The sequence below is a fragment of the Manis pentadactyla genome, chromosome 18 (assembly GCF_030020395.1).
Source record: "Manis pentadactyla isolate mManPen7 chromosome 18, mManPen7.hap1, whole genome shotgun sequence".
NCBI classification, from domain to species: Eukaryota; Metazoa; Chordata; class Mammalia; order Pholidota; family Manidae; genus Manis; species Manis pentadactyla.
In genome coordinates this window covers 16,179,721-16,202,712 of record NC_080036.1, presented here as the reverse complement: position 1 = coordinate 16,202,712, position 22,992 = coordinate 16,179,721, and the positions used below count along the sequence as shown (strand labels likewise).

Sequence of the window (22,992 nt, the reverse complement as noted above, 5' to 3'; positions counted from 1 at the left end):
CTGTGTCTAGGCCGAGGCACGTGGGCATCGACGCGGGGCTCTCCGACCCCACACCGGCCTGCAGGGTCCCGGCGGGCGGGCGCTCATCCCGGAGCGCGGCGCACGGACAAAAGTTGGGCGAGTGCGCGGGGCGGCGGAGGGCCGGGGGCTGCAGGTGCCGCGCGCGACCTCGCCTGACTTCGGGGAGGGCGCCAGGCGCTGCGGCCCCCGCGTCCCGCCCCCGTGCCCGCGCCCGCTGTCCGGGCCCTGGGACTTCCGGGGTCCCGGCGGCGCTTCGAGGAGCTCCTGCAAGGGCAGCCTCGGGGGCGGGGGAGCGCACGGCGCGGTGGCCGGGCTCCCGCAGGGGCGGCGGGCGGGGTGGGGTGACGCGGACCCGCGCCCTCCCCTCAAGCCCGCCCTCCCTTCCTCCCGTCCTGCAGCCAATTAGACGGCCCCCTCGGGCGGGAGGCGTGGGGCGCTCCATAAAGCGGCGCGGAGCTGTCACCCCGCGAACAGGCTGTGCACCGCCCCGGCCGGAGCCGGCGCCGCAGACTCGGGCGCCTGGGGCCGGGGAGCGCGGAGGAGCCATGGCCACCGCCAACGGGGCCGTGGAGAACGGGCAGCCGGACAGGAAACAGCCTGCCCTGCCGCGTCCCATCCGCAACCTAGAGGTCAAGTTCACCAAGGTGAGCTGGGCGTCCATCCCACCCGACGGCCGCCCGGCTCCGCGCTGGGCTGCCGGCCCTGGGTGGAGGGGACGAGGGGCCAGTGGGCCAGGAGCCCCGCTGCTCGGCTCCGAGGGTGCCGGGCGCTGCGGACGGCGAGCCCTCAACTGACTTCTCCCGGCGCTCCGATGACCCGAGCTTCTCCGGCGGGGCCCCGCCTTCCCGAAGCCGCGTCCAGCCCAGGGCATCCCGGGAGGGATCCCGCGCCCCGCGGGTGTCCATCGCGCGCCCCGAAGGGGCTCTGCGATCGGCGAGCTCAGACGGCCTCTTTAAGCCTCAAAGCCAGGAGAGAGAGAGGCTGGGGGGCGTCCCTGCGGTGCCAGGCTGCTGCCCCCCGGGGCCCGACGTGGCCCTGCAGGGTCCGCTTTGACGGCCAGCAGGGGTGCCGTGTCGCGGGGACCCCGGAGAGCGGTGGTCTCCGCGCAGACCCTGACGCATGGTTTCAGGTCTGAACTGTTGGGCTTCGGGAAGGTCAGAGAGAAACCCTAAGAGCGGGTCTGAGAGCTCGGTCTCCATCAGGAAGACTCCAGAAACACATGCATGAGCAATGGGGGAAACGTCGGGCACCTTCTGTGCTTACCTTGTACTTCTTTTCCCAGTAGAAAGGAGGGAGTAGGAAGATAATCACTGATAAAATTGCCCAGAGGCCCTGGTGGTTACCGACTAAAGGGTCTCATATCTGGTTGGTTGCCGCGAGCAGCAAGGCCCCATCGCGATGCGTGGTCCTCAGGTTCTCTGCCTTTTTGCACTGCCTGGGAAGCTGGGAGCGTCAGCAAAGCGGTGAGATCACCACCCTAGGGCGGAAACAAGATGGCGAGGACTGGAGACCAGGCTGAGGAAGGCTGGGAGCCCCACGTCCAGGGGCGTGTCCCGTGGGAGGGCGCCAGAGGGAAGGCCGTGGGTCGGGGGCTGGGGGCACTTCGGGGGCGCACGCAGGCCAAGAGACCTGGTTGGCTTCCATTTCCCCAACTTTGTTTCTTTCTTTCTTCTTTTTTTTTTTTTTCATCTTATCCATAGCCTCCAACGCCAGCTGACACAGCACTTAGAAAATTCTCCATCAATTTTACTTTCAAAAGTAGCAATTATGTTTCTCAAATAGTTTTAATCAAGCCGAGGAAGTTGCAGGCCACTATGTGTGGCCCTTCAGATTTTGGTTTCTTGTCACTTAATGTCGTCTGGGCCTCTGATCACATGACATTTAAATTAACTGTTTCAAAGGGCTCTGTAATCAACAGAGACACTTCACCATAAATGCTGGAGAGTATTTTTAATAGTTTTCTTAGTAGTATCAGCTTCAGAGCAAAAAGTCCAACACAAATTCTGGAAACAGTGAAAACAGTGCTGAAATTTGTTTAGATCCTAACAACACTGGTGCTCATCTGTTGGTGGTGATCATGTCTTTATTTTTGTTCTTTAGGGTTTTTCTAAATGATGTAGAAATTACATGTATTACTGTCCTTTTACTTTTTACCTTTTTGAGTCCTATCAGAGCAATGCAACCACATATGGAAAGTTTACCTCTTTCTCTGCAATTCTTTATACCCTTTACAAGTGTAAATGCAGCCCTTATGGAGGAGGATCTTAGCAGATGCACAGAGCAGTCTGCCATCTTGTAGGTACCCCCTTTTCCCAGTGAGATGGTACTGAGTGTGTGATTGAGGCTGAGACAAAGCAATTAGATGCAGGGGTCCCCAGGCAATGATGGCTGAACCGCCTGACACCAGGCAAGACCTGCCTGCTCTGTCCTTGCTTCGGGCCCACCTCTTCAGAGGTCCCCCCTGAGCAGCTGTGGGGCCTGGACAGCCTGCAAGGTTGTGGCTGAGGGTGGGCAACCTGGGTGAGCGACGCATAGGGAGCCTGTGGCTGGACGGGGGCAGCCAGCAGGGCTGAGGGGAGAAGCAGGAAGTGGGAGAAACAGAACAGCAGAATGGGGACCGGAGTGGGCAGTTGGGAGGGGTGGAATGTGTGAGCCAGTAATAGTCTGTTGTTTTTCAAACCTGACTCTTGATACTTCTTGCCAATGGAGGACATGCCAGAGATGGTGGGTCTGAGCTCATCCCTTGAAGGTGCCATTTCCCAGGGTAAGTTCAGTGTCCAGGTTGGCCTTGTCGAAGCTCATTCACTCGTACTTATTCTAATCTTGGGTTCTGCTGTGTGATTCCAGTGAGAAGAGTGTCCCCCAGAACTCCCACACAGCCCTCAGAGGATGGCAACCCCTTTCACCACAGGCGGTCCCTTCCTTTCCTTAACAAAATTTCTTCTAGTAACAAAGATTCTAAGATTTTCTGTTTCATTAAAACATGAGATTTAAAAAAAATTTTTTATTATGGTATCATTGATATACACTCTTATGAAGGTTTCACATGAAAAAACAATGTGGTTACTACATTTACCCGTATTATCAAGTCCCCACCCAAACCCCAATGCAGTCACTGTCCTTCAGTGTAGTAAGATGCCACAGAGTCCTTATTTGCCTTCTCTGTGCTACACTGTTTTCCCCGTGATCTCCCACACCATAAAACATGAGTTTTTATGAGCTCTTTTATAAAAAATAAAATTCCCTCAAGTCTCCTGTTCTGTAACATTCTCCTTCTGAGTTTAACTGATATCCAGAAGAAGTTACTCTAAATGGTGTTGGAACTCACGTGTATGACCCCTATCAGTGCGTTCAACCCAACACCTATTTCCTCAGAACAACTGTGGGTTTCCAGCTCAGTCCAGATGACACGCGCTTCCATTCTTCTACTGAAGTGCAATGTGAATTCCATCTACAGCTCAAAGTAACTTAATATTATGCCTCTCTAAGGTTTGTTTCATACCAATTCACAAGCCAAGGGGAACAATTCTTTTAGACCCGCTCTCTTGATTTGGGGCTCAGAATAACAGACCCACCACCACTGGTAGGCCACACTCACCGACCCTTTCGCTGTTTGTGTTTTTGGTTGTAGTAGAGAGAAAAATCAACAGTAGAAACCCCTTGCAAAATTACCTACTAGTGTACTTGTAAAGACAAAAAAATTTACTAAATGAGAAACATTGTAAGGGGAAAAGATGGTTAGAGTTGAGCAGTCAGAATTTTTTTCTAAGTTGTTGGTTAGAAAGGACTGTGGATCAATGTCATGAACGACCAAGTAATTTTTTTTTTTGGAGGAACATGCTTGGAGTTGAAGTCTAACAGACATTTGATCGTTGCAATCTGTTTCCATCCCCCTTATTTATATTCTCATCTACCATCTTCTCATTTTCCCTTCCTCTTGGAATTGATACCAGGAAGGACCTAGAATCAGCAGTTTTCACTGACAGTTTCTATTATCTAACCCACGAAATTTCATCTTCCGACAAATGGGCCTCTCTTCCCTCCTGCACTTTCCTCCATGCACTAACTTAACTCCTCTTCTCCAGTTATTAATTTCTCGCTGTTACTGAGGGATTGCTTGCCGGATGGCAAGGGTGAACTCTTGGATTTGGTTTCAGCTGGAAGAATAAACCTGTAATTGTAGCCTGGCCTTTTCTGCGCTCTTCCCAGGAGGCCTGGCCTCACGTTGAAGGCTATGAGCTTCCAGAAGTCGGATGGGCACATCCTAGCAGCAAGGGACACTCTCAGCTCTGGATTCCCCACGGGGGATTGGAGGCGGGTGCCCACCTGCCCAGCCAGAGCTGGCCTTCTGTGCTCAGCCCCTAGACTCAGACTTCCCTGCCTTTCAGGGAGAGTTATCGGAACGGCTTCTGCCAGCAGCTTCCTGGGGCAGGCTTCCTTCCAGTAAGCTTTGGAGTTTTCACAGAAGAGCCCAGGACACAGAACCTAACCGAGCCTCCCACTGGATGCGAGGACTCCCCACATCTGGGGAGTCAAGTGCTTCAAATGAATACGATTTACAGTAATTGAAATTAGCCCTTGCAGTGACACAATTCTTTCAGTCAGCTCGAAGAGAAGCAAAAGATATCCATATAGATATAGAAAAGGACTCTGATGAACTAGTTTTGAACTTGGAAATTATTGATGGCATTTTATTTGATGGCAATGCTCCTGAAGCATTACACCCATGCCTGCGACTGGGCATGATGACAAGGCTGTCCTCTTTCTGGACAGCCAGGACCTCCATGCTGTCGGAATGTGTTTTGTATATTATCTGTCCCCTCTGTTCCTAGTTCTTTTCCAAAAGCCCTTTCTTCTGATGTGGTATTTTGAAGGAAAAAATCTTAGAGTAAGCTTAGAGTAAATAGTACAAATGTGTCAGTGCGTGGACCTTGGGCATTCTTTTTAGTTTGTTCATAACATTGTTTTTCTTTCTAACCACCTTGTTCTCAGCTGTGTTCTAGATACTTGAGGCTCCGGACTCAGTGATTTTTGTGGGTCAGTTCTTCAGTTCTGGATATCAACCATATTTGCTGTATCTGTTAATATAACCAGAACATTTCCTAACCCAGATATTTATCTTTGTAGTCCATCACTGGCTTTTATTAAGCCCAACATGAAAATAGACATTTTAAAGACATGGGGGAAGGGGTGCTGATATGCATTGCGGAAGAGTAAAGGGTTCTGGTAAGATCCTTGTATAAAGCCAGTTCCTTGGCAATCTAGTTGAGGGTTGCAGCAGGAAGGAGGAAGATAGGCGTCCTTCAGGGGCAGGTAGATTGCTTGGCATTTTACATGTATAAACCTAATTTTCTCCAAACTTCATGTAAGGATTTAACTTACATGCTCTATTTAACTATGAACTCAGCGATTCCTCTGGGAATCCATGTAATTGCTTCAAAAAAAGAGAAAATTTTAGAAAAAAATTCTAAATAACTAGTCTTATTATGACAAAAGTAATTCTCTGAAAATGTATTTATTGAAAGTCAAGAAGAGACTTGGATTCTAATTCTGAGTATGCCTCCAGTTGGGCATGGGGCTCGTGCCCCTTTCCAGGTTCCATCTATGAAAGAGCGAGTGGGTGGGTAGGCAATGGGGAAGGACAAGACATTACCTAAGTTCCTCAGCATGTTGGAATTATATGATTTTGATTTAAGCCTAATGCATTACAACTTCCTTTCCTGGTTAGATATTCATCAACAATGAATGGCATGAATCCAAGAGTGGAAAAAAGTTTGCCACGTATAACCCTTCAACTCTAGAAAAAATATGTGAAGTAGAAGAAGGAGATAAGGTGGGTGCTCTCTCCCCCGACCCCAAGTAATTCAATTACAGATAACTAAAGGATAAGGAAGCAGTCTGGCTTACTTATAAGACAGGACTGGCCCATACTCGGGGTAGGATCCAGGCTAGCAACTTCGCAAACACATGGCCTAGAATGGGATCAATTAGGGACGATCCGCTGCAGAGTCACTCTCCTTTGATAAATGTTTCTCCATCTATGAGGATGACCTCAGCTATCCTCATCATGTGGCTAAAGGAAAGGTTTTTATCAATTATTTGAACCTGGAGGCATTAAAGAACCTTTCCAGAAAGCATTTCTGGCTGGTGTGTTTCACGAGATGCAGCATTCTGGCAGCAGACACTTAAAGATAAAAAAAGACTCAAAGGAAAAAAGACTTGCTAATCGATTCATGCGGGAGTGATAACGTCATGCAATCACCAGATTTCTTTTCTACTAGAAACGTAAGTGGTCCTGTGGAGCTATAGTCCTTGTAACAGCTATAGCACCTAGTCAACAGATCAGGGTATATAATATAAACTATATTATATATAATAACTATATGTATGTGTGTGTGTGTGTGATTCTAAAGGACTTCTGGTTGTGTCCTTGATACACTTCAAAACCACAAAGTATTTTTTGAACATAAGTAACATTGAGGGAAAGGTCAAAGGTAAAGCTTTTCTAGGAGGGAAGGGAAGTGTAAACCTCTCCTCAACCACTACAGTAAGAGTACTTACCTGATGTTCTTAATAAGTGTATGGGTGATGTTGAACGTGGACAGGGTGAATGCCACCTGTGTAAAATGGGCTTGCATTTAATCCTTCCAGCAATAGTTTTGTGATAAGTGTGCAGTGCGCAGTGGTCACACCAGTACAGACTCCTCTATGTGCAGTGCTTCATGCTAGGCTCTGTCAATGGAAAGTACTGGCACCAGGGAGCTCATGTGAAGATGGGAGCGGGTGGGCGGCTGGGGGCATTATGCTGAGCAGGATTCCCGGCAGGCCATTCCCAGATGCAGGCTGAGAAGAGTGAGCTCCCTGGCCCCAGCTCTGGGTGATTGCTCTAAGCACTGGAGACAGAAGCGGTCCTGTCCCCTGCAGCTGGAGAGGTCCCAGCCCCCATCCCAGAGTGAGGAATTCAAAGTCCTAATATCTCCCTTGCCAAAGCTTCCACTCACCTCCAAGCACACTTTGAAATACAGAATCTTAGTGGAGTGTCTTTCTTGACTCCATCAGGCGTCCACTGCAGGCTGCACCTCCCTAGAGAAGAGAGGCTCTGAGGGGCCTGGGGGATGAGCTGTTTTCAGCTACCAGAGACTTGAAGCCCATTTTCCTGAAAATAAGGATGGGTGACATTACTCTAAATAGCTCCAACTTCTTTCCTTATAAGAAGGTGTGATTGTAATTCTTCTATCACTACAGAGAAGTTTGGTTCCTTGTCTATAAAATGGTGTAGCCCTTCTGCCCCCAGGGAGGGAGGTGAGGTTGAAGGGAGAAAAATATCCCTGGTCCTCCATCCATGGACTATTCCAACATGGTTGGTTCTGAGATCTAGGGAAATACTCACGCCCCATTCTCACTAGCAGGCCCCAGTCCTCAGCTGGAATAAAATTGCCAAGACAGACATTTCCTACCTAATTGGTAAACTGTAGGAGTGTGTGTGTCCAAACTGAGCTAGCAAGTGGAAAATCTTTTCCAACTTGGGTCATCCAGAAACATAATTAAGGTCAGTAGTTTTATAAACAATTTTAATATTTTATAATCAGAAGGAAAGTTAATACTTGGCCATTGTAGAAATCTTGAAAAAGATTTAAAAAGGAAAAAAAATCACTCTGGCCATCCCAGGGACTTGAAACCTCACCGCCTGCCTGCCACCCCCTCCTTCCTCTGCCTCAGAACAGAGTCAGGTCTCTGCTGTTCTCCGTAATGACGGCTGAACCCTCCCATACTGCAGTCGCCTGGATGGTGACACAGTCTCTCTGTTGTTTTGGCCGCTCAGCCCGACGTGGACAAGGCCGTGGAGGCTGCACGAGACGCCTTCCAGAGGGGCTCGCCATGGCGCCGGCTGGACGCCCTGAGCCGCGGCCGGCTGCTGCACCAGCTGGCTGACCTCGTGGAGAGGGACCGCGCCGTCCTGGCGGTGAGTACCTGCCTCCCTGAGGGGCCTGTCCCCACCAGGTGTGGAAGGAACAACCCAGGGCACTGATTTTATGGGGCAGTACGCTTGTCAGGTCCTGGGAGGTGCAGTTCTCTGGCGGTAGGCAGGTGTCCGTGCGCCTGGACTTCTTCCTTTTCATTTTGAAGTCAGATTTTAGCCTCCTGCAGTTCAGCTTCTTGACCAAGAAGTTGCCTGGAGGAAGTTCACCTACGTCATTGCTTCCCAGAGATACTCAGACAGCTGGGCTGGGTTGGGATAGGCAGGGTCATATCCTGATCCTACCGGTACATTTACAAAGTTAATTTTTTCTTATGTGGACTCCCTTTTAAACTTAAATTTACCCTCCTCCTGAATGACAATGTCAATGAAGTCAAAAGCTTAAATCACAGGTTTACTATTTTTAAAATGTAGATGTATTTATTAATACTTATAAAATAAATACCATCACTTAAGAGAGAAAAAACTGTCCCTATATAACTTAAAAGTCACCCCTGTTTCACCCCTGAACTGGGCAGTGGTGAGCTCTTGCAGAGTGGTGGTGAGAACAGGGCAACCCGGTACTGGGAAACCTCAGAGTATGAGATTTTGGTTCAAACCCCAGCTCTGCCACTTACGAGCTGTGTGACAAGTTGCTTCACCTGTCTGAGCTTGTATTACTTGGCAGAAAATATTATTAATAATGATATCTAAGTGGTGTATAAGAATGAGCCATTTACAATCCTTAGCAGAGTCCCTGGCATGCAGTAAGCAGTAAATAGACGATAGCTACTATTAATAATAGCAGTCTTCGTAGTAATGCTACATGCTCAGGTACATGCCCTGTTGGCCAGTAATTTCACCTTAGTTCCTCCACTGTAAAATGGGGATATTAATTCAGCCCACTCTATGAAATAGTGTTGTTCCCAGGAGATGGGGCTGGGGTGACGTTAATAAGTCATAAATGCATTATTTAAAGTGACTCTGAGATTTTCCTTTGGTCTGGTGGTGGGTGACCAGTGCTGATCTGAGGTCCTTTGCAACTTGAGCACGCAGCCCTCATGTGGCTTAGACTCCTGTTTAAAACTTACTACAACCTTGAGGAAGAGTTGGTAGGGAAGGACATTTTTTCAGCCTCTGATTTGGAAAAAGAGTTTCTTCCCTTCTTTATCTGATGTCAGGAATGAGCAGGAGAATGCTGGACACCAGTACCCAGCAGGACACTGGGATGGCTTGTGTCCTGGAATGTGGGTCTTGGGGTGGGGAGTGGGAGAACTGCATCTGGGGGCTTCTCTGAGCTGCATTTCCCCCGGGGCCACATCTCCTCCAGAACCTGGGCTTTCCTTCCTTCCTCCCCACTCCGCCAGCCTGGCACGTTCACCCCAAATCCAAGGAAGGGTGGCTCCCTCCCTGGCTCAGCGTTTCTCTCCGTGGAGCCTCTGGTTTCCTCCTGCAGTGGAAGCCAGCCTCAACTCTCAAGCTGCCAAACTGGCTTTTTCAAAAACATTTCTGTTTTCACCCAGCATGACCTCATCGGTCTGCAATGTCCTTGTGGACTAATAGCAGGCGGGAGAGGATGTGCCCCGGGCACCCTCCCCGCCCAGGCCTCAAGGGTCAGTATCATCCTAGGGAGTGGGGGCAGCAAAGCCACCATTGCCTTCAGCTTGTCCCCCTGTCCCGGCAGGACTGCGTTGTGATAGCAGGTGGAGCCTCTGTCGTCGGGGACCGCTACCCGCAATAAATAAGGTGGAGCTTTTTGCCACATCACAAAAGGCACAAGAAGGTGGCTATCAAATACAGTTTCTAAACCCAGACCCCATCACAGGAAAGCATGTTGGCACCTTGACAGGGTTTTCCTGTGTTTTTACACAGCAAAGTGCCTCTTCCCCATCGTGTTCGATTGCCGGCTTGGTGGTTTTGACAGAGCTGGGCATTTACTTCCATGTTCAGTGTTTGGAAACAGCTGTGGGGATCCAGCAGCCCCAGTTTCTCTCCTTTACTGAGGCACCTGGGGCCCAAACTCAGTGCTCATTCGGGGAGCTTCCTAAATAGGAGGCTTCCCTGTTTACTCTTTTCAACCTGAGCCCCTCATTTTAGGCCTTGGCACACCAGGAGTCCAGGGGCAGCTGCTCCCAGCACTTTCCCTTCATTCTTTAGTATCTGAGGGTTACGATGTGTTAATTTTTCAGAAGGCATATTTTTCTCTTCAAATGCTAATTGAAATAAACTTAGAGGCAGCTATGGTTTATTCATGGTCCAGCTACAATAACTGTTTAAAAGTCCTAGTCAGTAGCTGACACTTGATTTCTCAGGTTCAGTCCTGTATAGTCATCTGAGAATCTTTCTTTATTTTTAAAAAGAATTTCCTGTCTAAACCTATTGTAACCCAGGTTTGGCTTGGACAGATTCCACAGAACTAACCCGGCAAATTCATGTTGTCACTCCAGTAAGCACACTTGCCCAAGTTAATAATAAAAAATAGCCAATGCTTGTTGCATGATCACCACATACCAGGCTTGCTGTAGGCATTTGACCAGCAGTGTTTATTATCCCCTCCAGAAGTGGAGACACTGAGGCCCAGAGAGGTTAAGTAACCTGCCCAAGGTTACCCAGCCAGGTGAGGTACTCCAGGACTGGAGGCAGGCATTCCCCACAGGGCTATACAACAGTCCTATGCCTTTCTCTTCCTTTTCCCATCCCAGAAAAAGACCAAGAATAAGCCCCTGGTTCCACCGAGAGATACACAGTTGCTCTCTGGAGTAGCCCAGCCCTGGAGACCTTTTGGCGTGCTTTGCAATGGTTGGGTTTCCCCTGGGAAAATAGAAATTCCAACTTGGAATGCCAATCGGTAGAAGCCAAAGGCGTAGGGCATTGGATGTCATGTTGGCTTGACTCGGCCACTGAGCAGCATGCACTGGGAGTGGTACATGTCCCAGACTGGCCCTGTCATCTTCAGCAACTCATAACCATGTCTCCTCAGTGTCCCCAAGTGAGGATTGCCCAGCATCTGTCTGGTCCCCAAAGGGAAGGTGATCCTAATCATCACAGCTCTTCCTGTCATCATTTTAACAGCTAACGTGGCACTTCCAGCAGGCAGGCATGGCCGATAGTGCTTTGTGTATCCTAACCCTTCTAGCCACACTCGCCCTAGAGGTAGGTACTAGTATTCATTTGTAGTTAATTAATTAATATTATTATTTTACACAAGCAGAAACTGAGGCCAAGAGACCTTCAGGGACTAGCCACTCAGTTTGGACATTAGTTGACTCCTATTTAGAGACAGCTTGGCTCATCCCTAGCACGAAGGTCACAGGGAGTGGCCCCGGGCACCCTGATAACTATTCTACAGTCTTTTCAGGTGCAAATGCCCACTGTGCTGGCTGTTAGATGCCCTGAATTCAGTGCTGGCTGACTGGCTGGATGACCTTGGGTATCACTGGGGTCCATTGGCCCTGGGGTCTGCACGTCAAAGTGGAGACAGGTGTCAAATTCAGAGATGGGGCACATGCAGGTCACGTGGAGGGGCCTCTCACCACTCTTCCTTTGTAAATCATCATCCCACTCCATCAACTCTAAAACAAGAGTCCAGCCCCGGGCTGTGTGTCAGGGTGGCCACTTCCTGCACAGACAAATGACAGGCCATTTCAGCGCCTGGCTCAACTGGGGCCGTTTGTGTGAGGGACAAAGGGGTTCTCTTAAGCCCACACTGGAAATAGGAAAGAATCTGTGCCATTGAGTAGCTGCACACTCGCCCTGGGTAATCACCCCCCCTCCACCCAGGGTGAGCCTGCTCCCTTCGCACTGCACATCCGGTCGGCAGCCCAGTGAGGCAGGACTGTGACTTTGTGCTGGTGGCGCGACCTTTCTGGGCTCTGTCACTCCTTCTACATCCATGCTGATCAGCCCAGCCAAGAAAGAAGAGACCTTTCTCCCTTTCTCTTTTAGAGGAAGCTGGCCCTCTCTCTAGCTGCCCATAGCCAGCTAACCTTCCAAGACCTCCCTGGGAATGCAGGAATCCACGTGTCCAGGTGACACAGACGAGGCAGCTGTGCTGTGGGTGGAAGACCAAATGCTAACGTGTATTCCTTCCCAGCAAGGCTCCAGACCAGTCTTGTATCTGCCGTCCTTCCTGGGGACCCTCACCCATGCTCTGGTGGGCCCCCCAGATGGACGTGTTTTGCAAGAAAAGGTGTCCTTGACAGCCTGGGACAGTCTTATTTTAAATATGGCGTCTTGCTTTCTAAAGAGACACAGGACTGTGAGGTCCAGAGAGCACTGTTCTGGAGCTATGCTTCCTACCACCACTACCCCCCATTCCCCATCACCCCCAACTCCCCTCCACCGTTAACAACCTGACGGTTGTGAAGGAAACTGCATTGAAACTGCTGTCGCCTTATCGTTGCAGACCCTGGAAACAATGGACACGGGGAAACCGTTCCTTCATGCCTTTTTCATCGACCTGGAAGGCTGTATTAAAACCCTCCGATACTTTGCAGGGTGGGCAGACAAAATACAGGGCAGGACCATCCCCACAGGTGAGCCAGCACAGGCCTCTCAGACCCATCTGGGGACTTCTGGGGACTCCATCTTCTCATTCCTCCAGGAGGCCTCTCCAGAGCACCCTGTGGTTTTTCCTCCTAGGGCATCCTTCCCAGGCCCAACAGAGAAGCAGCACTCTGCTGATTCTTCTTCTTAGGAATTTTACTTTTGAAATTGAGTTAAAAATCACTTCTTTGTGGAACAGACAAGACTTGGAGCTGACACCTTTGTGGGCTTCTGGGGCTTCTGGGTTTCTCGTCTTTTTACTGTTAGAATCCTAGCCTAGATTAACACGAGTGTGTTCATTTCCTCCACGTAACCTGTCTTCCAGATGACAACGTTGTGTGTTTCACGAGGCATGAGCCCATAGGTGTGTGTGGGGCCATCACTCCTGTAAGTATGGCAGCTTTTCTGGATGGATCTGTCTAGAATCTGCCCCATTCCTCTGTGGCCTTTGGAACCGGTTCTTGTGTTTTGATTCAATTGCACTAGCATAATTGATCATTGCTCCGTGGCATGGAGCTCGGTGCTTGGGTGTCCACAAGATGGATTCAACCCCATTCCTGCCGTCGGCACTGATTCCAGCAGCAGAAGGTACCACGGATTCCAGCCAGAGGGGTCAAGAATGGCCAGCACCCCTGGGGTGGTGGTATTTTAATTGGGCTTTGGAGGCTAAGGAAAAGCTGTTCAACAGGACAAAGGTTTTCTAAGCAGTAGGAATGACCTGAGCCGATGTGGATGCACCCGGTTCCTTGGAGGGCAATGGCAGGACAGCTGGTGAGGCCAGAGCTTAGCTGGGGACAAAGTGGGTAAGAGGAGGCACACACGTCAGGCTTTCAGTGGGCTCTGGCTGGCAAGGGCCTGGGACTTTATTCACTGGGCAGTGGGGAGCCTGACAGATGCCTGCAAATGAGACGATGTGATCTGGGCAGGGAGCTAGGGAAACGGGCAGGAGCATGGGGACAAGATAGAGAAGGTTCTCCATGGGGGCGAGGCAGAGGTGACCCTTCCGCAAACAGTTCTGAGAGCCTGCTGTGCGCCAGGCCTGGTGCTAGGGGGTCAGGTACTGAGAACAGGAAGGGCTCAGCCTTTACCCCCTAGAAACGTGCAGGTCAGTTAGAAGGCTGAGGGAGGAATCTGCACCAGGAGAAATGATAAGACAGGACACATTTGAGGGACAAGCAGAGGGGTGGATCTGAAAGTTTCCAAGGAGGGAGAGCTGGTAGAGTTCAGTAATGATCAGATGCTGGGGTGAGTCCTGGCTGGAATTGTGTGGATGGTACTGCTGACTGGTGAGATGGAGAAGACGGGGGCTGTGGGGAGAAGTAGACTGGGAGGAGTGCCTTGAAAGGTGAAGGTAATTCCTGGCCTGTGATGCTGAGGGGCCAGTGGAGCAGCCAGAGGTCCCATTAGATGCTTGTATGTTTGGGTCTGCGGCCAGGGAGAGTCCAGGGCTGGAGCCACTCAAAGCCAGTGGTCAGGCCAGGTCCTGCCCATCTGTTTGGGTGGGTGGGGTCCCCCAAGAGTGAGGAAAGAAGGTGGCCGGGGGCCAAATCCCAGAGACTACCTGGGGGATCACACTGAGAACCCTGAGCAGCTAGGGTCAGGGGCATTCTGGGGATGGAATACGTTGCCGGAGAGAGACTGCGGCCAATGGGGTCATCTACCTCAAAATTTAAAAGGAGAGAAATGCACTGTTAGATTTGCTCACCAACAGCAGTGTCAGGGGAGTTTCAGGAGTGGCTGAAGCCAAATTTCTGGGGCTGGTGGGAAGAGGGCTGGGCACATGGGCATGGCTCTGCCAAGAAGTTGCAGTGAGAGGGAAGGATCTGCTGGGAGAGGCGGAGACCTGGGAAGGTGCGTGTTTGTTTGTGGGACAGGAGAGAGGATGCTATTTACGTGCTGAGGAGTGGGAATCCCAGAAGAAGAGGGGATCCCCATCACTAGCAGGGGAATCCCGGAACAATGCCTGCTATCATGTAGTTGGGCATACAGGCCCTTGAGCGCTGAGGTCTTATGTTCGTTTTCTAGAGGTAGGAATTCCAGCTGGAGCTGGGGGGAGAATTCTAGGAGCTCTCCCATGAATGTCCTCTTTCAGTTGGCCCTGCAAGGGTTGGTTCACAGGTGAACTCTCCTGTGGCCTCTTGGGAGCAATAGGAGCCAAACAGACCCCTTCTGGGGGAAGGAGGAGATGTTGAGGGATAGCTAGAATCTCTTGGAGATGCTTGGTTTCATTTTGTCTCATCCAAGATGATGCTTCAAGCAGCAGTGAGCAGAAGACACAGGCCTGGCTGTGGATCCTAGCCTTTGCCTGCTAGTTTGTGACCTTGAGCAGGTGACCTCATCCTTCCGTGCCTTAGTTCTCTCATCTGTAAATGGGAATGATAAGATGACCACCTCATATGGGTTGTAGGGATCAAATTAGGTAGTTGTTTTGGTTAAGTGCTTGGAACGGCACCCGGAACACAGTGAGTGCTAAGTACATGTTAGTTCTTGTTGGACTTCCTGTCATAGTGATTTTAGTGTCCTTACCTCACTAGTTAAAAGACGACAAGAAAAGCATTTTCCAAAATGAATTTTACCAAACACCAATTCAGTAGGTAGGGGGATTAGTATGTATTCTTTAAGAAGAGGAAAGATCCTGTGGCATCTGAGTTTAGAAGACATGGGTCTTGTTCCTGCAGCACTTTTCAGAGCCTTTAATATGCTGAAGGTATTATAAACCTCCAAGAGGAGAAGCTAGTGCATGGACAGCAGAAGCCTCTTTACAATGACCGCCAATTAGTATCATCAGAATGAGGTTTAAGAAGTACCAGACAGGAATGCGGCCCTGATCACTCCACACTCCTACGTTACCTGTTATACCCCAGATCTAGACTGTGCAAAGCATGTGTCCTCCACAGGGGTATCACTGGACCTCTGGGACAGGGTAATGGGGTGGATCTGGGCACCCCAACTTCTCCTGTGTCCTGTTGCAGTGGAACTTCCCTCTGTTGATGCTGGTGTGGAAACTGGCACCCGCTCTCTGCTGTGGGAACACTGTGGTCGTGAAGCCGGCCGAGCAGACTCCTCTTACTGCCCTTTATCTGGGCTCTCTGGTCAAAGAGGTAAGACCTCTAAGAAGAAAACACCATGTGTTGTTGATAACATTCCTGCTCCTAAGAACCAGGCCGCTGTCACTGGTAAAGCTGCCCTGCTGAGCTGTGGCGTGCGTGAATGACCGCTGTATTTCATTTGGAAACTACACTTTCTTTCTCCTGCTGGTCTCTGAGGTAGAAGGAACTCCATTCCTCCCCCTGATCCTACTGGGAATACTTCAGTTTATTATGGGCTCCAACCTATAGTTGAGGACCAAATGTTTTGCCTAGAGAATTTGCAGTTGGGTCACTTGAGAGGGAGCCAAATATTTGGGAGGCTCTTCACACCTTGCATCTGTGGTGTCTGAAATGGTCTATTCTTCTCCTGGAGAGGTCGCCATACCAGCTTTTGTTAAAGTGGCTGCCGCCAGGCCAGGCTCACTCACCCAAAGCTCCTCACCCATGCTCTCTACTCCGGGGGTTGTTCTCTCCCCCAGGCAGCCGCCCCACGGCCCAAAGGGACACCTCCTGCCAGACACACTTGGCTGTTCATTCAGTCATCCTGCCACCAGCTTGTATGTCACTGAGAGTTATAAAAAGACACAGGAAGGAAAGAGGCATGTGAGCAAAGAGTATTCATTTCAATTCTCGGCCAGGCTAATATGATCACGAAGCAAAACCTTTACCGCTCAGATTTAAGGGTGCAGTAGCCAATAACTGACCGATTTTCCACCCTCCTTTGGCAGGTGATGTAGGACATGATGGCATCATGTTAATGAGACTTACTGATTCTAAAATCACAACTGTTAAAAAAATGCACACAGGAAAACTAAGACTCGAGCACCGTGCCCTGATATCTTGCCTTTCTAAAATAATGCATTTTAAGTAAGACTCTGGGCAGGTGCGAAGAGCATCCCCCAGCTCATTCATTCGTGGTGTTCTTGGCTAATAAAGACACCTCCTATGTGCAAAGCAGGAGGCATGACTGTGGAAGAAATGGTCCCTACCTTCATAACACGTCTGCTCTGCATATGACAAGCAAGAACTTTGAGGGAGTGATACCATCTTGAAACATCAATGGGGCAGATTTAAAAAAAGAAAACTGAAGCTCGGAAAGGATATTTTGCAGGTGCCTCTGAGCCTTGGTTGTGACTAAGATGTCCCTCCTCTCCCAAAACACACAGACACAGACACACATACTCAGGCACAGGTACATACACACAAAGACAGCCACATACAGATAGACAAACACACACAAACACATACAAACATACAAAGACATATAGACAGACACACAGAGTCAGACATACACAGACACACACATAGACATACAGATATATGCACACAGACACATGGACAAACACACACACACACACACACACACACACACACACACACACACACACACACAAGGAATGATGCTCTGCTGTGGAGGGCCACCACCATTTTGCTCAGAGGCCCTTTTGGGGTGGCCTGGAAGGAGGAGTATATGCCTCATCCTAGCCAGACCCACACACGGGCTAACTGGGTCTGAGTCTTGGGGTGGATGTATGATGTGTCCCTAGGCTTCCCAGTGAGGGTGCCACTCTGCTTGGGGACTTCACATGGCTCTCTTGGCCCAAATAGGGGTCTGTGGGTCTGTGGTGAACACTGGCCCATTCTCCTCCCCTGAATGCAGGTCGGATTCCCTCCAGGCGTGGTCAACATTGTGCCAGGATTTGGGCCAACAGTAGGAGCAGCAATTTCTTCACACCCTCAGATCAACAAGATAGCCTTCACTGGGTCCACAGAGGTAACCCTTCTCACTGGCTGTTGGCATAAATGACAGTCCCTGCAGGATCTGAGACCTGCAAACTTTGCCTTTGAGAGGCTAAGCTATGATTTAATGATTTAGGATTCTTCTAAGTTTGACCGTATTTTAGTACATAACAATGAGTAAAAAAATTCACTGGCCCAGTTTCCAAATCAGATAACTATCTAATAGTATTCAGAACCCTTAGAAGAAAAGACTGATAGATAAGATAAATATAAAACATCCTTAGGAAAAACAACATCATAATCAAGGTTAAAAGATAAATAAGCTGGGAGAAAAACACTGATAATTTATGCAGCTCTCCAAGAATTAAAAGCCATAATATTTGAAGGGCCCCCGAAAATCAATGAAAAAAAAAAATGGCAGGCTGAATGGTGGGAAAATGGGCAATTCAGAGGAAAAAAGTACTGAGTGCCGTAAGTCTGACCCAGTTCACTGAGAATCAGGGAAATGCAAGTTCAGTGAAAACCAGATTGGTAAAAATTTAAATCTGATGTAATCGAGGCTATAGGAAAACACCCTCCCACACTCTTGCCAAGGTGGAAGGCAATATCTTAGTTCCAATCACAAATTTGAAGCAGTAAAACTTCTAATTCAGAAATTCCATTTCGAAGCAACTATTTAGAGAAATATTCCCATGACCATTCAAGGACATACTTTCAAGTATACTTCAAATACGATGTTGTATAGCCAGTACAGGAAGGAAACCTGGCTGCGATCTATGGTCGAAGCACAGAAAAGTCAAACATAGGAAAGAATATACAATATGATCCCATTAGTAAAAGTGTGTGTTTCTGTAAGGATTCCCAAGAAGTCCTTACTGTGGCTTCCCCTGCAGCAGGTCCTGGGGCATGGGGCTAGGAGAGATGAAAATTGCACCCCTTTACCAGCACACGTGTATGTGGAATTATTTTTAATGAGAAAGTACTTCTGTAGTTTAAAAAGAAATGAATAAACACTTCCCATTCCAGAAGGATCCCCATCCCCTTCCTAGTCTAGTCCAGCCAGGAGCCCAAGACCCCTCCTGTGGCCCGCTGGACATTGTGTGGTTGCCCTCCTTTGCTGGCCAGGGTGAGCAGTTAGAGCTGCAGAGTCAGAATGAATGGGAGCCCCATGTGGCCTTTACAAAGCCAGTGGCCCTCAGCACGAATGGAGCAGCCGCCGCTCCACCGGTGGCCGCCGGCTGGAGGCGGGGGGGGGGGGGGCGAGGTGTGGCTCCTGCCTCCAGCTGCTCCCAAGTCTTAGTTTTCTCACCCAACAGCAAAAGCATCCCTTCTCCTGGACCGGCCTGGCTTCTCTGCAGAGATGCCCTGAACGCTGTCAAGGTAGCCATCTGGCTACCCACGGGCCCCGGGGGGTGGTGCAGCCACTTGGCCAGCAACCTCACGGACAGGAGAGTGGTGTCTGTGGCCCCAGGGGTTGCTCAGTTGGCAGGTGTCCCCATCACAGCGAGGGGCGGTGCTCTCCCGCCCTGGGCCCTCCTGCTGCCCCCTGCTCTGAGAGCTCACCTCAACCCCACCAAGACATCGCCAGCCTACGGCAGGCTGGTTTTGCTTGCTGCTCTCCTTGGGGACGGTCACTGTCACTGTGGATCTCTTCTACACTCCATCTGGCCCGTCACCCACAAGCTGGCTGATGTCTAACATGCACGCCCCACCTTAGTTTTGGGGAAACACACTCAGCCCTGGAAGAGCCCAGCCCTGCCTCTTGCTCGCTGTCTGGCTCTGCCCCCGAGAGACTTTCAGCTCAGAGCTCATGACACCCGGCCTAAGCCAAGTCAGCCTGCAGGTCAGCTCCCCTATTTCCCTAATTCTTGGAGGCTCAGGTTCTACCAAGAAGTGGGACAGAACCACCTACCTGCTAGTGAGGAGAGAGCTGCCCGTCAGTCCCCTCAGCCCTTTAAAGCTGGTAAAGGGGTGCAATTTTCATCTCTCCTAGCCTCATGCCCCAGGACCTGCTGCAGGGGAAGCCACAGTAAGGACTTCTTGGGAATCCTTACAGAAACACACACTTTTACTAATGGGATCATATTGTATATTCTTTCCTATGTTTGACTTTTCTGTGCTTCGACCATAGATCGCAGCCAGGTTTCCTTCCTGTACTGGCTATACAACATCGTATTTGAAGTATACTTGAAAATATGTCCTTGAATGGTCATGGGAATATTTCTCTAAATAGTTGCTTCGAAATGGAGTTTCTGAATTAGAAGTTTTACTGCTTCAAATTTGTGATTGGAACTAAGATATTGCCTTCCACCTTGGCAAGAGGTGGACCAGGTGCTGGAACAGGTGCTGCTGGGGGTGACAGGAACCGTGAGTAGCGGCCCCACCACTGGCCAGCTGTGTGACCATGGGCAAACCTCCGGCCTTCCCAGAGGCTTCTGCACAGCCCTGTGAGAGCAGCTCGGGCCAAGGGTTCCAGAGATGTCGCAGTCTGATCTGTGGGGAGAAGCAGGGAGAGGCCAGGGCAGTGAGGCTGCAGCACCACGGCTGTGGGGGCCCGGGCAGGAAAGCAGGCGCCTGGGCCCTAGTGCGCATAGCCTCCCGGGCTTGTCCAGATGTTCGGACCATGTCCAGCCATGTCCAAGGCTTAATCTTGTCTGGTTTTTTATCCTGAAGGTCGGAAAACTGGTTAAAGAAGCCGCCTCCCGGAGCAACTTGAAGAGGGTGACCCTGGAGCTTGGGGGGAAAAACCCCTGTATTGTGTGTGCAGATGCTGACTGTGAGTCTCCCCCTTCCTGGCATTGATGGGCCTTCAGGGGATCCTTCACTCTCTCCCCACTTCCTTGTCAAATTTAGAACCAGTTGAGAGAGACACACACACAAAATGGGCATGTTTTTCTGCCTTGCGTCACCCTGCCATAGGTGGGATCGAAATGCCAGCCTTATTGCTGATACAAGGGCTGCATTGGAGGAAGAGATGTTTTACATGGTTGCCAGAGAGGCTGCCTGTTTCTGCCCTTCAAGATTAGTTTACCTTCCACATCACCGCAGAGCTGGGGCCAGGAGGAGCGGCTCCAGGTTCTTCTCCCGAGTCCCCCTTGCAGGGGTGGCCAGGAGCAAGAGGAGCATGCGGTGCCCCCACTCTCAGACATCAGTCATTCTGCCCTCCGAGTCAGGATTCCCTATCATGCTTTCAGGCTCTCCGAAGCCTTGAGGTGTTTCCTGCTTCCTAGACTCAGGCCTGACAGTCCATGGGAGGACAGTGGCCGCTGACCTTTAAAAACATTCCCCTTGTCTGGGTACTGTCCCTCAATCACCTCTGGCCTGGGAAAGCAGCCCTGCGCAGCAGCGTGGGGGCAGTTTGTGTCTCACTAGAGCCCATGACACGATATTAAAATATATGCTGTTCTTGGCTGCCATGTCCAGAAGAGGGAAGAGAGGGCCACATACCCATACATTCATCTGCTGACATGGTCAGCTGTCAAAAGATGTAACTTCCCAAGTGCCCTGAAGCACCTCTCAAGAACAGCCTCCTCCACCTGCCCACTGGTGCCAGAAATCCCTTTCATGGAAAACAAAGCCTTCCATTTCACACTCAAATAAGTTTGGAATTGCAAGTATCTCTGAGAAAAATGACCCTAGCATAATTTCTCACTATAGTGTAAATGACTGATATCAGTTCCTCTCCTCAAAGTTGCCTTTCACTGGGAGAGGCCCCAGTGAGAAAATAAGCTCCAAAAAGGGGAGGAGAGCTGGTCATCAAGATGACCTGCTCATTTGTTGCATGGGTTGGTGCTCCCTTGTGGAAGCATCATTAATGTTGCTCATTTAGGGAGCCACATGGGGCCGTTCTGTGTGTTGACACATTTGGGTTCCCTGTTTTACACTCCTTGTTCTGCACGCTTGTGCCACCATATCCAGGGGCCCCATCTGTACCTCAGCTCACCCTTTTTCTCCCAGGGAAGAATACTGTGGCTAACACACAAGCCTCCTTCGGTCTGAGTGTTGGCTTGTCAAGGGTCATAAACACCCTATGTACCCATCTCCTACTCCTCCTCTGGGCAGAGCCAGTCCACAAATTAAATCTTGACATAACTGGCACCCCAGGCATGATATCAGTGCTAACAGGACACTACTCCCCGCCACTGCAGCCTCCACCCCAGCTCCCATCAGGGTGCAGGAAATGAATTAGTTACTTTGGACGAGGGGCAGTTGTAAGTGGCACAGACAGGGTGGGGCTGCAGGGAGTAACGAGAACCTTACAATGCTATCCTGATGCCACGGGATACTTCCACAGAAGACCCTGGTTCTCAAAGCCAAGGGAAGCGTTCCTCAGAGCTGCCCCAAGGGCCATGTGGGGTGTCAGTGGATCAGCTGCTTGCACCCAGCAGGCCCTCATTTGCTCTATGCAGAAAAAAGCCTCTTCCCTAAGCAGCAGTGTGTTGGGGGGCGGGGGAGAGAGATGCTGAAGAAACCGCCAACAGTGGGGCGCTATGAGCCCCTTGGCGAATGCGGATGACATCCCACTGAGCATCCTTACCCATTAAGTGTGTCCCCAAAGATCTTACCAAGCGCCCTTCTAGCTCATTTTAGTAACTGGTTTCAATTCAGTGCCAGCTCTACAATTCGGATTCAGCACTCATCAGGCAGAATCAGTGCCTTTTATTTTGACCCTTACAAGTCATACATGGTGTCATGTTACTTAGTAAGACCCTTCTTGTGCTCAGAGTGAAAAATGTGTTCTCCTTTAAAAGTTCTCGCCAATTGGCCTACATCAATATTTGCCAAAGGTTATTCTGTAGAAGATTAATCAGTCCTCCAGAAACAGGGAGGGGAGGGTTCCACCGGCAGGTGAAATGGGGAATACTATAATTCTCTGTGCTTATCAGCATATTAAAGATGCTGATAAGTTCTGTAGTCAGGGGACCTGTGTAACCACAAACTCAGAGGATCCAAAATTCTTTTTCTCATCCTCTCTGTTTGGGAAATGCTGGGAACAAAATTAATTTCTGAAATGCAGCCATATGGGGCCTGTTTTCTGGCATGGGCCTTGGGTGCAGCTGTTGCCAGTCCTGCCCAAATGACTTAACCACCTCCTTGCCCCCCGGCCCTCCCTCCAGTGGACTTGGCAGTGGAGTGTGCCCATCAGGGAGTTTTCTTCAATCAAGGCCAGTGTTGCACGGCCGCCTCCAGGGTGTTCGTGGAGGAGCCAGTCTACACCGAGTTTGTCAGGCGGAGCGTGGAGTACGCCCAGAAGCGGCCCATCGGAGACCCCTTTGATGCCAGGACCGAACAGGGGCCCCAGGTAACCTGCTGATGGCTCAGAACCCAGGAGGAGCATCTGGGGGTCAAACCAGGCAGGCCTCTGGCCCTGGCCCCCTACAGCTCTGGTGCTCTGTGATTCCAGGGTCCCTCCCAAAGCAGAAGGGAAGCTGACTTGCCCTGCCACTTGAGGCTTTTTGTTTGATCAACAGTATCACCCCATCCTCTCTCAGTGGGGTTATGAAATGAGGGTGGACACACAGAGGCTTTGCTCTTTGCAGCCCAGAATTCCTAGCTTGGGGGCTCAGCAGGAAGGAGGCATTCCCAGTTCATAAGGCCATGTGCCTGTAATCTCCAGCCAGAGGACCATCCCCTCTCTGA

General features: G+C 50.2%; 1 protein-coding gene across 3 annotated transcripts in view; it reads left to right on the top strand.

The window, feature by feature from the left end:
- The first annotated feature begins 339 nt into the window (after positions 1 to 339).
- The window catches only part of ALDH1A3 (aldehyde dehydrogenase 1 family member A3), a 36,947-nt gene continuing 14,294 nt past the window's right edge, over positions 340 to 22,992 (top strand). For 2 of the 3 annotated variants that reach the window (XM_036878676.2, XM_057494671.1), the window contains exons 1-9: positions 343 to 665; positions 5,750 to 5,854; positions 7,844 to 7,984; positions 12,384 to 12,513; positions 12,849 to 12,910; positions 15,496 to 15,624; positions 17,273 to 17,386; positions 20,026 to 20,128; positions 22,470 to 22,654. In XM_036878676.2, the coding sequence (XP_036734571.2) occupies positions 567 to 665; positions 5,750 to 5,854; positions 7,844 to 7,984; positions 12,384 to 12,513; positions 12,849 to 12,910; positions 15,496 to 15,624; positions 17,273 to 17,386; positions 20,026 to 20,128; positions 22,470 to 22,654 (1,068 nt within the window). In that variant the 5' untranslated portion in view covers positions 343 to 566. Of the gene's footprint in view, positions 666 to 5,749; positions 5,855 to 7,843; positions 7,985 to 12,383; positions 12,514 to 12,848; positions 12,911 to 15,495; positions 15,625 to 17,272; positions 17,387 to 20,025; positions 20,129 to 22,469; positions 22,655 to 22,992 lie in introns of all 3 variants that reach the window. The other variant, XM_057494672.1, reaches the window with a different exon arrangement.